The following is a 12,388-nucleotide window of genomic DNA, read 5'->3' on the forward strand; positions in this document are numbered from 1 at the left end:
TCAAAGATCACTTTCGTTCGCTCTGCTTTCATGCCCTCATAATTACCCTTATTTATATTTAAAACACTAGTCTTATTTATCATATTATAATCACTAGTATCTCGAGGCACCTTCACTCGGGAGGTCATTCATTAATCCTGTCTAATTACACATTATCAGATCTTCTATAACCTGCTCTCTGGTTGGTGCCAGAATGTGCTGCTCTGAGAAACTGTCTCAAAAAATTATTTTAGGAACTCATCATCCAGGCTACTTCATAGAGTCATAGAGGTTTACAGCATGGAAACAGGCCATTCGGCCCAATTTGTCCATGCCGCTCTTTTTTTAAACCCCTAAGCTAGTCCCAATTGCCCACATTTGGCCCATATCCCTCCATACCCATTTTACCCATGTAACTGTCTAAACGCTTTTTAAAACTTTTTGCATTTTACCTTAGCAAATCTGATTTGCTCAATCTATATATAGATTAAAACCACCCATGATTATGGCCGTACCCTTCTCACAAGTTTTGATTATTTCTGCCTGTTATGCTCTGTCCTACAGTGTGGTTACTGTTAGATGGGGCGGCACGGTAGCACAGTGGTTAGCACTGCTGCTTCACAGCTCCAGGGTCCCGGGTTCGATTCCCGGCTCGGGTCACTGTCTGTGTGGAGTTTGCACATTCTCCTCGTGTCTGCGTGGGTTTCCTCCGGGTGCTCCGGTTTCCTCCCACAGTCCAAAGATGTGCGGGTTAGGTGGATTGGCCAGGTTAGAAATTGCCCCTTGGAGTCCTGTGATGCGTAGGTTGGTGGGATTAGTGGGTAGATGTGTGGGGGTAGGGCCTGGGTGGGATTGTGGTCGGTGCAGACTCGATGGGCCGAATGGCCTCCTTCTGCACTGTAGGGTTTCTATGATTTCTATGCCTAAAGACCCACTCCGACAAATGACTTCTTACATTTACTATTTCTTATCTCTACCCAAACTGATTCTACATCTCAATCTCCAGAACTAAGGTCATCTCTTTCTCTCTATTGTGCCAATGTCATCCTTAATTAACAGAGCTACCCCTCCACCCTTTTCTATCTTCCTGTCCTTCCTAAATGTTGAGTATCCTTGAATATTCAGGACCAGGTCTTTGTCATCCTGTAGCCATGTCATAAAATCATAGAATCCCTATAGTCCAGAAGGAGGCCATTTGGCACATCGAGTCTTCACAATCCCATCCAGGCTCTATCTCCATAACAGTACTTATTTCCCTACTAACTCCCTGACACTAAGGGGCAATTAGCATGGCCAATCAACCTAACCTGCACATCTTTGGATTGTGGGAGGAAACCGGAGGGAACCCATGCAGACACAGGGAGAATGTGCAAACTCCACACAGACAGTGACCCAAGCCAGCAATCAAACCCGGGTCCCTGGTACTGTGAGACACAGTAACTAGTCTCACAGCACCAGGTTAAAGTCTAACAGGTTTATTTGGTAGCACGAGCTTTTGGAGTGCTGTTCCTTCATCAGGTGAGTGCAGGATTTGTTTCACAAACAGGGCATATATAGACACAAACTCAATTACAAGATAATGGTTGGAATGTGAGGCAGCAGTGCTAACCACTTTGTCACCGTGCCGGCCCGTGTCTCTGTAATGGCTATCAGATTAGAATTTGTATTTCTCTTTTTGGAAAGAAATAGCACAATGTTGTCATATGTCATGCATGTTATAAAACTCAAATCTTGTGGAACAAACCACAATATGGTGCTGTAAAATAGATAGTACCTGTGGCTGAGGTTTCATTTCAGGGTTGCAGTGAATGTATGCAAGATAGCACATCAGCAGAAGTGCATCACATGCAGGTTAACACCCACAGGAATGGATTGCAAGCGGGATAACATTCCAGCAGGAATAAATGTTACACAGGATTCCTGCAATCAAATGTTGTGTGCTGAACCATTTGTGCTAATGTTCAAGATCAGTTGTGTTCTACTGCGCAATTCATCAGACAAAATGTGTGTTTTTGGTAGGTGCCTATCATTGAAAAATGCAGTTATATGATTTATGTCAAATTAGTGCAATCCGTTCCAGACATAAATGTCAGCAGCGTGAGTAACTTGACTTTATCAACACTTCAACCATTGCTCAAAGTATACTTACTGGAGAAAGTCCAAATTGGTCCCGAAAACACTCTTAATTGTTAACACTGACTAATTTTAGAGAGATGCAAACATAATATTTAAATTATAGTGTTCCAAAAGGGATAAATTAAATACATTTGACAAATATTGTGCTGGCATGGCATGTTTGAGTACCAGTATGCTCCACTTTTTGGACTGATGGAGCATAAGGCTGCTGCTATGACCTTGTGTTCAGACACAGAATGCAGACCAGCTGTTTCCCTACACAGAAAGAAGAATCACCTGAAGCAATAACACGTCCCTTCAAAATCAATACCGCAGAATTGTATCAGTCGGGAAGTTCAGATTGGGGGGCGGAGAGGGAGTGAATAGAACGTCAATGGCCTCAAAAAGAACATTTGTCAATATTTCTTGGAACAAAATCTAGTTAGTCCTCATTGTCTGAAGTGATTTTGTACTAATAATTTTAATTTAAGCCAATTCAATAAGACAATGTGGGAATTCAGTGCCAAAAAAGTTCATTTTTTAAAAAAAAAGATAAATTGAAATAATTAACTTTAAATTTAGATTGAACCTCATAAGCTGAAAAAAATGCAAGACCGTAATAGCACTTGCAGATCCCAATAACACTGACACTACTCTAATTATTGCATTGCTGTTACCATTAGCTTCATTACTCACACTAAGCATAAATACCCTGAATGTTAATTTAACACAGAGACAAATGCTTATCATTTGGAATCACTGAGGTAGATTTTAACTTCAAGCAGACTTCAGACAGCCTGCTTAGGGAGCACATTGACCCATCAGTTCTGACTCTAGGAATGACGTTCATCTGTTCTCCTTTCCTAAAAATATCACTGGATGAAAATTAACATTACGACTGAAATAAGTACTGACATAAATGTAATTGCTAACACAAATTTGCACTTACGCCCTTACTATCGCTACCATTTACGCTATCATTTTTCGCTAACGGGACCAATGTCCCTAACACATGACAACTGGCAGTATCTTCAACAGTTTTAAACAAAGATAACTGTTTCAGTAAAATAAAATGACAAAATTAATTACAGCTGCTTAGTTTCAAAGATATCATCTTAACGTCCAACATAACTTTTAATGAGCATTGGCAAAAAGATGCAAGTGGGACATTTTGTATTCCACTGGAAAACCTACACTGTATTGTTTCTGAGCATGAGACTTGCAGGATGCAATGTGGCACTGGCAGATATACCATCAGTTCTCCTGTACATCTCATTTAGTGACAATTGAACAAAACCTTCCAAATGCCAGTTAGATTTCAATGCTGGAAATCCTGTAGTTTAGCATCTCACTGCAGCCATAGTGCAACAGGTCTGAAAGCCAACTGATGTGACCAGCTCCTAGCTGTGGTGTTGCCCACAGTTAGACCTCCATTTCTTAAAAATTAATTTTTTACTCCATCCTTAAAGTTACAAAGCCAATGCTCAGAATGGACTGGGCAAACCCAAATCCATTGCTTGCTTGCTCCAGAAACTAAATTCAAAATCCAATTGAATTCAATTCAAAGTCCCACAAGAGAGACAAACAAAATCCAGGCTGACAAGATAAGGCTTTGCACTCCATCTTGGGTTTGATCTGACAATTGATCTTAGCCAAAAAGCCAAGAAGCGTCTCACCGCAGAATCTAAATATCTGCATTGACGCACAGCCATACATTCTGTATATGAGGATCTAGAGTCAGTGAGATAAATAGCTACTTTAGTCACTGTGACCATTCCAGGGTAACAGAGTCAGATTTATGCTTTCACCTATTTCCTCCTCTTGTCAGCAAAGAGTTAAAATGGATTCTTATTTATCTATTTATTAATTAGTCACAAGTAGGTTTACATTAACACTGCAATGAAGTTACTGTGTGAATCCCCTAGTCGCCACACTCCGGCACCTGTTCGGGTACACTGAGGGAGAATTTAGCATGGCCAATTCACCTAACCAGCACGTCTTTCAGACTGTGGGAGGAAACCGGAGCACCCGGAGGAAACCCACGCAGACACGGAGAGAACAGGAAGAACATGCAGACACCGCACAGACAGTGACCCAAGCCAGGAATTGAACCCGGGTCCCTGGCTCTGTGAAGCAGCAGTGCTAACCACTGTGCCATCGTGCCGCCTCACACCAGTGGCACCACAGGTACAATTGGTACCTTAATACCTCCTTCAAGTGACTTCCTCATATACAAAAAGAAAATGGGGTACAGCATTTATTTGGCACTCTTCACAATCTCAAAATATCTCCAAGCATTGTATCTTTGAAGTATAGTAACTGTTGTAATATAGGAAAAACAGCAACCAATTTATACACAGCGAGGGCTTACAAACAACAACACGATAATGAATAGGACATCTATCCTGAAATAGTGCCCTCCATCTTTTACATCCACCTGAGAGCGTAGGCAAGACCTTAGTTAAGTGTATCATCAGAAAGACAGCACCTCTGACAGTGCAGGACTGCTCAGTACTGCATTGGAGCTTCAGCCTAGATTTCTGTGCTCAAATTACTGGAGTGGGTCATGTACACACATCAGACACAGGGACACCACCAGCTGAGCACAGCTGCCTATGACGGGCACCACAGTCAATCTTTTTGACTAAACACAAACTAAATCAAATTAATGGAGGGGCAAATTTAAAAGGGCAGCCTCCAAGAAGGAACAGCACAGTCTAGGCTAAAGCACTTCAAACTCCATGCATGCCCCCTTTACAGCATAGGTCATTTGACTGATGCTCCTTTCACTAGCCTTTTTTAGAATTTAGCATGGCCAATGCACCTACCCAGGACATCTTTCAGACTGTGAGAGGAAACCAGAGCATCTGGAGGAAACCCATGCAGACACAGGGAGAACATGCAGACTCCACACAGACAGTGACCCAAGCCAGGAATTGAACCCAGGTCTCTGGCACTGTGAGGCAACAGTGCTAACCACTGTGCCACCATGCTGCCCACAATCTAACTGTAGCAATGAACTCAATTTGGGTTAATTTACAAATATAACACAAGAAACATTCGAGGGATCTTCTGTTCCACACCAATACACTCTTCAACTGCCCTCTGAAGTAGTCCTAACAAACTACTCTGCTGTATCAAACCATTACAAAGATCACAGCAGCTTAAGAAGATAGTCTACCATCAGGGAAATTAGGGATAGATAGGTGATAAATGTCAGTCACCCTGGGAATTCTGAATAATATTACGAGGAATGGTTTAGCTGCAAGGCTGCAGTTATCATGCGAACCATCAAAGGGTAACCTTTCAGGAAGAAGGTCTGCTGTTAATTAACCAGGGTCATTGATCATGGGTCACCTTACCTCTTTGGGTTGTATACAACACAACCAGTGCCACCACTGCGCATGTCATGAGAAGGAGCAGCACAGTGAGTGCAATTTCAATGAAAGTCCAACTTTTCTTGACTGATTTTGTCGACTTCTCCACGATGTCCATCTGGCTTTCCGACTTGCCCATTATAGTGACTCTAAATGGGAAAAGATAAGTGGGCTCCGGTTACTGAAACGTACCAGCGAACAGCGGACTCTACCGAAACAGGCTAGAAACCGAGCGAGCAGAAATAAAAGCACTTTTACATTTGCACTTTCGCCTGATCTTCCATCTCCCCTGCCTGTTATGGATAAATCCCCCAAACTCTTATCGATGGGCGGGGTATTCCTTAAAGCGATATATTGATCCGCGGGGCTGCAAATGACATTGGATGTTGGAACTGGGAATGAGAGCGAGTGAGAGACAGCCCGGGCAACTTTGGGATGGAGTCTTTGGTTCAAAGACAAGAGGGAAATGAAAGGAGGAATTGGGGATTCAAGAACTTCGGCCAACAAGCGTTCATCAGCCTAGTGACGGCAACTTCCCCCTGAAGGATTGGTTCATTTGTAACATTATCCCCGCAAGAAGGGGGTGGGTACAGAAAAATAGATACAACAGAGGCAGGAGTTGCTTCCTGACTTCATGACCCGGAGTTCCCGGGCAGCAGGTAGCAGAAGATTGGGGGAGGTGAGGGACAAGAGGAACCAAAAAAAGACCCCTCCCCCAACCCAGTCGTGAGCCCCAAGCATCCCCACTTGTCGATTTCAGTCCCGTTTCATTCAGTCTCTCCCCTCCAACACAAGCTGCACTGGAGTCTGTGTGTGTGCCGTGTTCTCGGAGAGAGATCACTGCAATGCAGCTTCAGTAACTTTTAGTACGGAGATTCAGCAGCTCATCCAACTGCGGCATTTTATGGAAGGGTCATTCCTCAAAAATAAAATTGATTAGACATCTTCTGAATGTTGTCCGGGTTCTGTTCATCCCGGAGCTTCATTGTGAGCAGTGTGTGTGTGTTCACGATGCAGTCGTGAGGATGTAAGTAAGCTAAAGTAAACGTGGTTTTTCGCCCCCGCTCCAGTAATGGCTGGAGGAATTTGGCAGGAACTCCTTACACCTGGAAACGCCACTGCGATGTTATCGGCAAATATGCTGAATGTTGCTGAAAGAATGTCCCAGTAACATTTCGCAACCACTTGACTCAAGAGACAACAGGACTGCTATAGCTGAGTCTGAGCAGGAAGAAGCGGGTCGCAAAGGACCGTGTAAAATATGATAGAAACGCATGAAAATCAAGGAACATTATATTACTGTTCAGTTTGTCTGGGTGTGATTTCTCAAAATAATTCAATTTATTTATCTGCTTTGTGATATTTGGATTACTGTATAAACCTGACTAATTAGCGAAGAAAGATCTTCTTGCGCACGAATTTACAGTTTGAAAGCGTTAACTTATTTTTCTATAACACGTCCCAGTTTGTCCAAAATGCTTTACAATGGCGGAGTTATGTTTGATAGGCACTCATTTCTGCAATGTATGGCAGCAGGAAGATTTCAGAAGCAGCAAGGTGTATGGTAGCACGGTGATTAAGTTACTGGCCTCGTTAACCTGGGCTAATGGTCTAGAGACAAGAGTTCAAATCTCACCATGTCAACTGAGGAACTTTAATTAAATTCCTTCGCAGAATCATTGAATTCTTACAACGCAGAAGGAGGCCACTTGGCCCATCATGTCTTGTACCTGTTATCTCCAAATGAGCAATTCAACCAATACCTTTTCACATTCTGCCTTTTCAGAGAACGGTCTAATTCCCCTTTGAATGCTTCAGTTGAGCCAGTCTCCACCATACCCACACACTGCACTGTAGACCTTAACCACTCAGTGCATGAAAAGTTTTTCCTTGTGTCCCTATGCTTCTTTTGGCAATTACTTTAAATCTGTGCCCTCTCGTTCTTGATCCTTTCGATGAGCGGGAATAGTTTCTCCCCATCTTCTCTGTCCAGACCCTGCATGATTTTGAATATCTCTTATCAAATCTCCTCTCAGCCTTCTTTTCTCTAAGGAAAAAAGTCTCAAATTCTCCAATTTATCTTCATAACTGAAATTCCTCATCCCTGAAACCATTCTGATGAATCATTTCTGCACTCTCTCCAATATCTTCACATCTTTCCTAAACTGTAATGCCCAGAACGGGACACATTACTCCAGTTGAGGCTGAACTAGTGTCTTAAACAAGTTCACCATAATCTCTTTTCTCTTGTACTCTTGCTGCTATCAATAAAACCTAAGATACTATATGCTTTATTAATTACTCTCTCAACCTATCCTGCCAAATTCAATGATTTATGCACATATACACCCAGATCCCTCTGCTCCTGAACCTCCTTCAGAGTTGAATCCTTTATTTTATTATTGTCTCTCCATGTTCATCCTAACAAAATGAATCACTTCACATTTCTCCGCATTGAACTTCATCTGCCCCTTGTCTGCCCATTTCACCAATTTGTCTAAATCCTTTCAAAGTTTAGACCATCCTCCTCACAGTTCACAATGTTTCCAAGTTTCATATCATCTGCAAAGATTGAAATTGTGTCCTGTATACCAGTCTAGGTCATTAATATATATCAGGAAGAGCAAGTGTCTCAACATTGACCCGATACTCTATTACAAACCTTCCTCCAGCCTGAAAAATATTAATTAACCACTGCCTCACAGCACCATGGACCTGGATTCAATTCCAGCCTTGGGCGACTTTCTGTGTGGAGTTTGCACAGTCTCCCCGTGTCTGTGTGGGTTTCCTCTGGATGCTCCAGTTTCCTCCCACAGTCCAAAGATGTGCAGGATAGGTGAATTGACCATGCTAAATTGTCCATTAGTGTCCAAAGATGTGCAGGTTCGGGGGATTAGTGAGGAAAATAGATGGGGCTCGGGCTTGGGTGGGATGTTCTGTTGGATAGTCGGTGCAGACTTGATGGACCGAATGGCCTCCGTATGCACTATAGGAATTCTATAATTCTAAGATCCTCTCTGATTACTGTCACACAATTTCCTATTCATATTGCAACTTTCCCTTTTATTCAATGAGCCAAAACTAAATTTAAAATGAAAAGGTAGTATCAGCAATGGTACTGATGAAACTGTTGTATTATTGTAAAAATCTATCTGTATCACTAATATAATTTCAGGAAGGAAATGTTCCACCCATATCTGGTCTGTATGTTACTCCTGACTCTGCGATCTGAGTGACTATTAACCGCCTCTGGAATGGTATAGAAAGCCACTTAGTTGTACTTAGGAAGGTTATTTATCCCATCTTCAGTTTCACTCAGTTGGCTGGACAGTTGGTTCATGACAGAGAGCGATATTAACAGTGTAGGTTCATTCACATTCTGGCTGAGATTATTCATGACGACCCCGCCTTATCAACCTTGCCCCTCGCCTGAGGTGTGGTGATCCTCAGGTTAAATCACCACCAGTCAGCTCTCCCCGTCTAGAGTAGCCTATGGTCTTCTGAGACTATGGCAACTTTACCTTTACCTTACCTTCTCAAGGGCAATAAAGGCTGGTCTTATCAGTGACATCACATCCCGTGAGTGAAGAAAATAAACAATTTAGGTTTATCCAGGGGCTGGTTGATCTTTGACCAGTGTTTTGGGGAAACCCTTTTCCAATGGTGCCATTACATACTTAACATTTATTTGGGCAGTGAGATTTGTTTTAACGTTTCATTTCAATGATAGCACCTCCAACAATGCAGCTCTCCCCCAATATTGCACTGAAGCATTAATTCATCATGTGTTCATGTCTTGGAGAGGGGTTCAACCAACAATTTTCACAACTGAATCAATAATAATTTGCAATATTTTCTTCCTCTCTCATCCTCTCGCTTAGGTACTCTGTTTGGAATTCCACACGTGATAACAGCTTTCCAATACCTAATCCACTTGGCCATTCTCTATATGGAAGGCTAGATAGTAGGTATCAGTGGGCTATTTGACTTTGGCTGTGAGTATCGCAGCAGAGACTGATTCCTGAAGTCTACTTGTAACTATTTCCAATAGCAGTGATTGGTTAGAGATGGGGAGGAATACTTTAGTTGATACTTCCATTCCCTAGTTCTGAAACAAATTGTAAATTAACTCCCATTTTGGTTGAAAACAATAACCCCACGGAGATTGAGGATTGAGTATGGGGTCTTTCAGGTCTTCTTTCAGATGGCTGTAGGAGCAGAAGCTGTGGTCACAATTTTAACGTCAAGTTCCCTAACCAGTCCAATGCCCTGCTGGAGAGCAAGTGTACCTCCAAGATGTTGCCTCAAACATGAGTAGGGGGCAAGATGTTATTAAGTGCCTCATGGTTTGGTCAGGGTTTCTACAATCACAACCAGACGAGGTTTGGAGGTACCACTTAGATAATCAGATAGCAACATTGACCATGTCCAGTCTGTATTCTATTGAAGGTTGCCTGCATGCCCTAGGGGGAGATTGAAGTGCTTGCCCCAGGTCGGAAAATCCCGCCCAAGGTCAATGGACATTTGCATGGTCCGTGTCCCGCCCACTACGATTCTACTGGTGAACGTTTTGGGAAAATTCTGCTCGTTGTGTCACATTGGGCAGGAATTTCTGGTCATGCACACTGTGAAACTGGAAATTCCTGCCCGTAGTTGACAGACCTTTAAATGGTCTGTCCCAATTTTCTATCCCACCCACAACGATTCCCGCATTGGCAGGACTGGAAAATGTACCCAAATGTGTTTATTTGGGAAGTGTGTTCTCTGGCCAACCTTTCCTCCAGATTTCATCCATATTATGGAGTTGGAGATGTTCCATCCGTGTCTAGAGGGGGTTTTATGGAGCCATGTGGCGAGTTGGTGGTTCCTCAAGGTCTCTATGGGTGGGGAGATCAAGATTGCTGCTGATACAAGCTATTTAACTGTGTGGCTACAGCATCTTGTCAAATGGAGATGGTAGGATGGATGATGACAGCCTTCTCATAGTCCACCCTGTCAAGCGGATTTTTGAATTCTCGACTTTGTAACGAACATCGTCGAAACAATGACTGAACACCCCTTACGGGCCTCTGAGTCAAAAGAGCAAAACTAAAAATTGGTCTTCCTGGTTAGTTGGTTTAACTACAGATTTTGCACTGCTCATAAATCAATGGAAAGTATTGAAAAGAGATGGGGGCCAAATGAGGGAGGAAGTCCTCTAGTTGCTATGTGTATTGACATTGTAAACATGTCTATTTTGAACATAATTAGGATGCTGGCACATATAATGAATGCAGCAATTCTACACCTTTGGTTATTATTTCCATAGAGAAGACGGCAGGTCAGGAAGGAAATATATGGGAGACAGGCAGGCACAAACATTACATGAGTTTGCACAAGTGATCTTGGTGACCACACTCAAACTAAATGGGAACAGCCTTAAAACAATGACACTTAAACCATTCCAGAAGCTAACATTTAACCTCAAAGTTTAATGAGAATGTTTATAGATACTTCTAATTAGCTTGTGACCATGGTGATTTATGACCTCAGTAAACATTTAAAAATCTGCATCTGGGATGGGAAAAATCCCATTGCAGTTTTAAAACTTATCCGGACATGTTTCAGGAAGTTAAATGTTGGATGCATTTGAAAGCTGCTGTTATGGATATATTAAAATTCAAAGGAACCCAAAAGGTGGAAATTTGTCCTGGAGCTGAAAGTTTTTCCTATTTTTGACGTTACTTATCCAACTCCAGGCCCAATATTTAGAATAAAGATCCAATGGAATACCTCAGTTTGATATTTTAATAGAATGTTGCAGATTGAAAATAAATTAATTAATGCACATGATGAAATTTCAACAGATGAATGTCGCCTGAGCTTGTTAAATGCTCTTATTCAATCTTATCTCATTATATTTCTCAACATGAAAGTCTATGTCTTCAAATTATTTGATGAGATACTAGCCTATGAATAGTCTTAGATTTTTCTTTTACTAGTTTTCCAGATATGTTAGGCCATTTTTAATTTCAGGAAGTGGTTCTGTTATACATACATTGATGTATTTGAGAGTTGGTAATTATATACTGATGTCCCATACTTGTCAGCTTGATAGAAACCTGACTAATGCTTAGACAGCAGAAGAAAGAATATCTAATATGTGCATTCAGTGTCTTTATGCTAGTACCCAAAATGCAATTTTAGAATCCTTAGATTTTTATATATCTTCATCAGTCTCAAATTTATGGACACTAGTCACCTTCTGGTCTCAGCTAGGTAGAATCATAAAATCCCTATCGTGCAGAAGAAGGCCATTCGGCCCATCGAGTCTGCACCAACCACCATCCCGCCCAGGCTCTATGTCCGTCAACACACATATTTACCCCACTAATCCCCCTAATCTACACATCTTGGGATCTTGGGACACTAACTGTCAATTTAGCATGGCCAATCAATCTAACTGGCATATCTTTGGAGTGTGGAAGGAAACTAGAGCACCTGGAGGAAACCCACGCCGGCACAGGGAGAATGTGCAAACTGTGTGGAGTTTGCACATTCTCTAAGTAACAAACCTTCATTTGTGAACTTAGATGCTGTCTCCACACATTATTTGACTATTGGTAAGCCAAAACCAATGAATCCCTGGATACAAATCCAAATAATTGCGCCTTTTGGCAAAACGTTTTGGGAAAATTCTGCTCGTTGTGTCACAATGGACCATGCAAAGGTCCATTGACCTTGGGCGGGATTTTCCGGCCTGGGGCAAGCACTTCAATCTCCCCCTCGGGCATGCAGGCAACCTGAACAGCATTCAGTTGGAAAACAGGTCTGATTTGCTCCCTGCCCAACTGCTGCATTTTGAAATCAGTTATACTGTTCCATACCTTGGCTGTGATCAACTAGATCAGCGGCCCCACACTGAGCACATGCATTTA

The 12,388-nt window shown here is 42.2% G+C and overlaps 1 protein-coding gene across 2 annotated transcripts in view; it reads right to left on the reverse strand.

Moving 5' to 3' along the window:
- mmel1 (membrane metallo-endopeptidase-like 1) overlaps positions 1-12,388 on the reverse strand; it is a 102,149-nt gene that overhangs the window by 78,941 nt on the left and 10,820 nt on the right. The window contains exons 1-2 of one of the 2 annotated variants that reach the window (XM_078238754.1): positions 5,730-5,976; positions 5,457-5,620 (exon numbers count right to left, since the gene is read on the reverse strand). In XM_078238754.1, coding sequence (XP_078094880.1) covers positions 5,457-5,620; positions 5,730-5,755 — 190 coding nt within the window. In that variant the 5' untranslated portion in view covers positions 5,756-5,976. Of the gene's footprint in view, positions 1-5,456; positions 5,621-5,729; positions 5,977-12,388 lie in introns of those variants that run through there. The other variant, XM_078238755.1, reaches the window with a different exon arrangement.

This window comes from Mustelus asterias, chromosome 22 (genome assembly GCF_964213995.1).
Source record: "Mustelus asterias chromosome 22, sMusAst1.hap1.1, whole genome shotgun sequence".
Classification (NCBI taxonomy): Eukaryota; Metazoa; Chordata; class Chondrichthyes; order Carcharhiniformes; family Triakidae; genus Mustelus; species Mustelus asterias.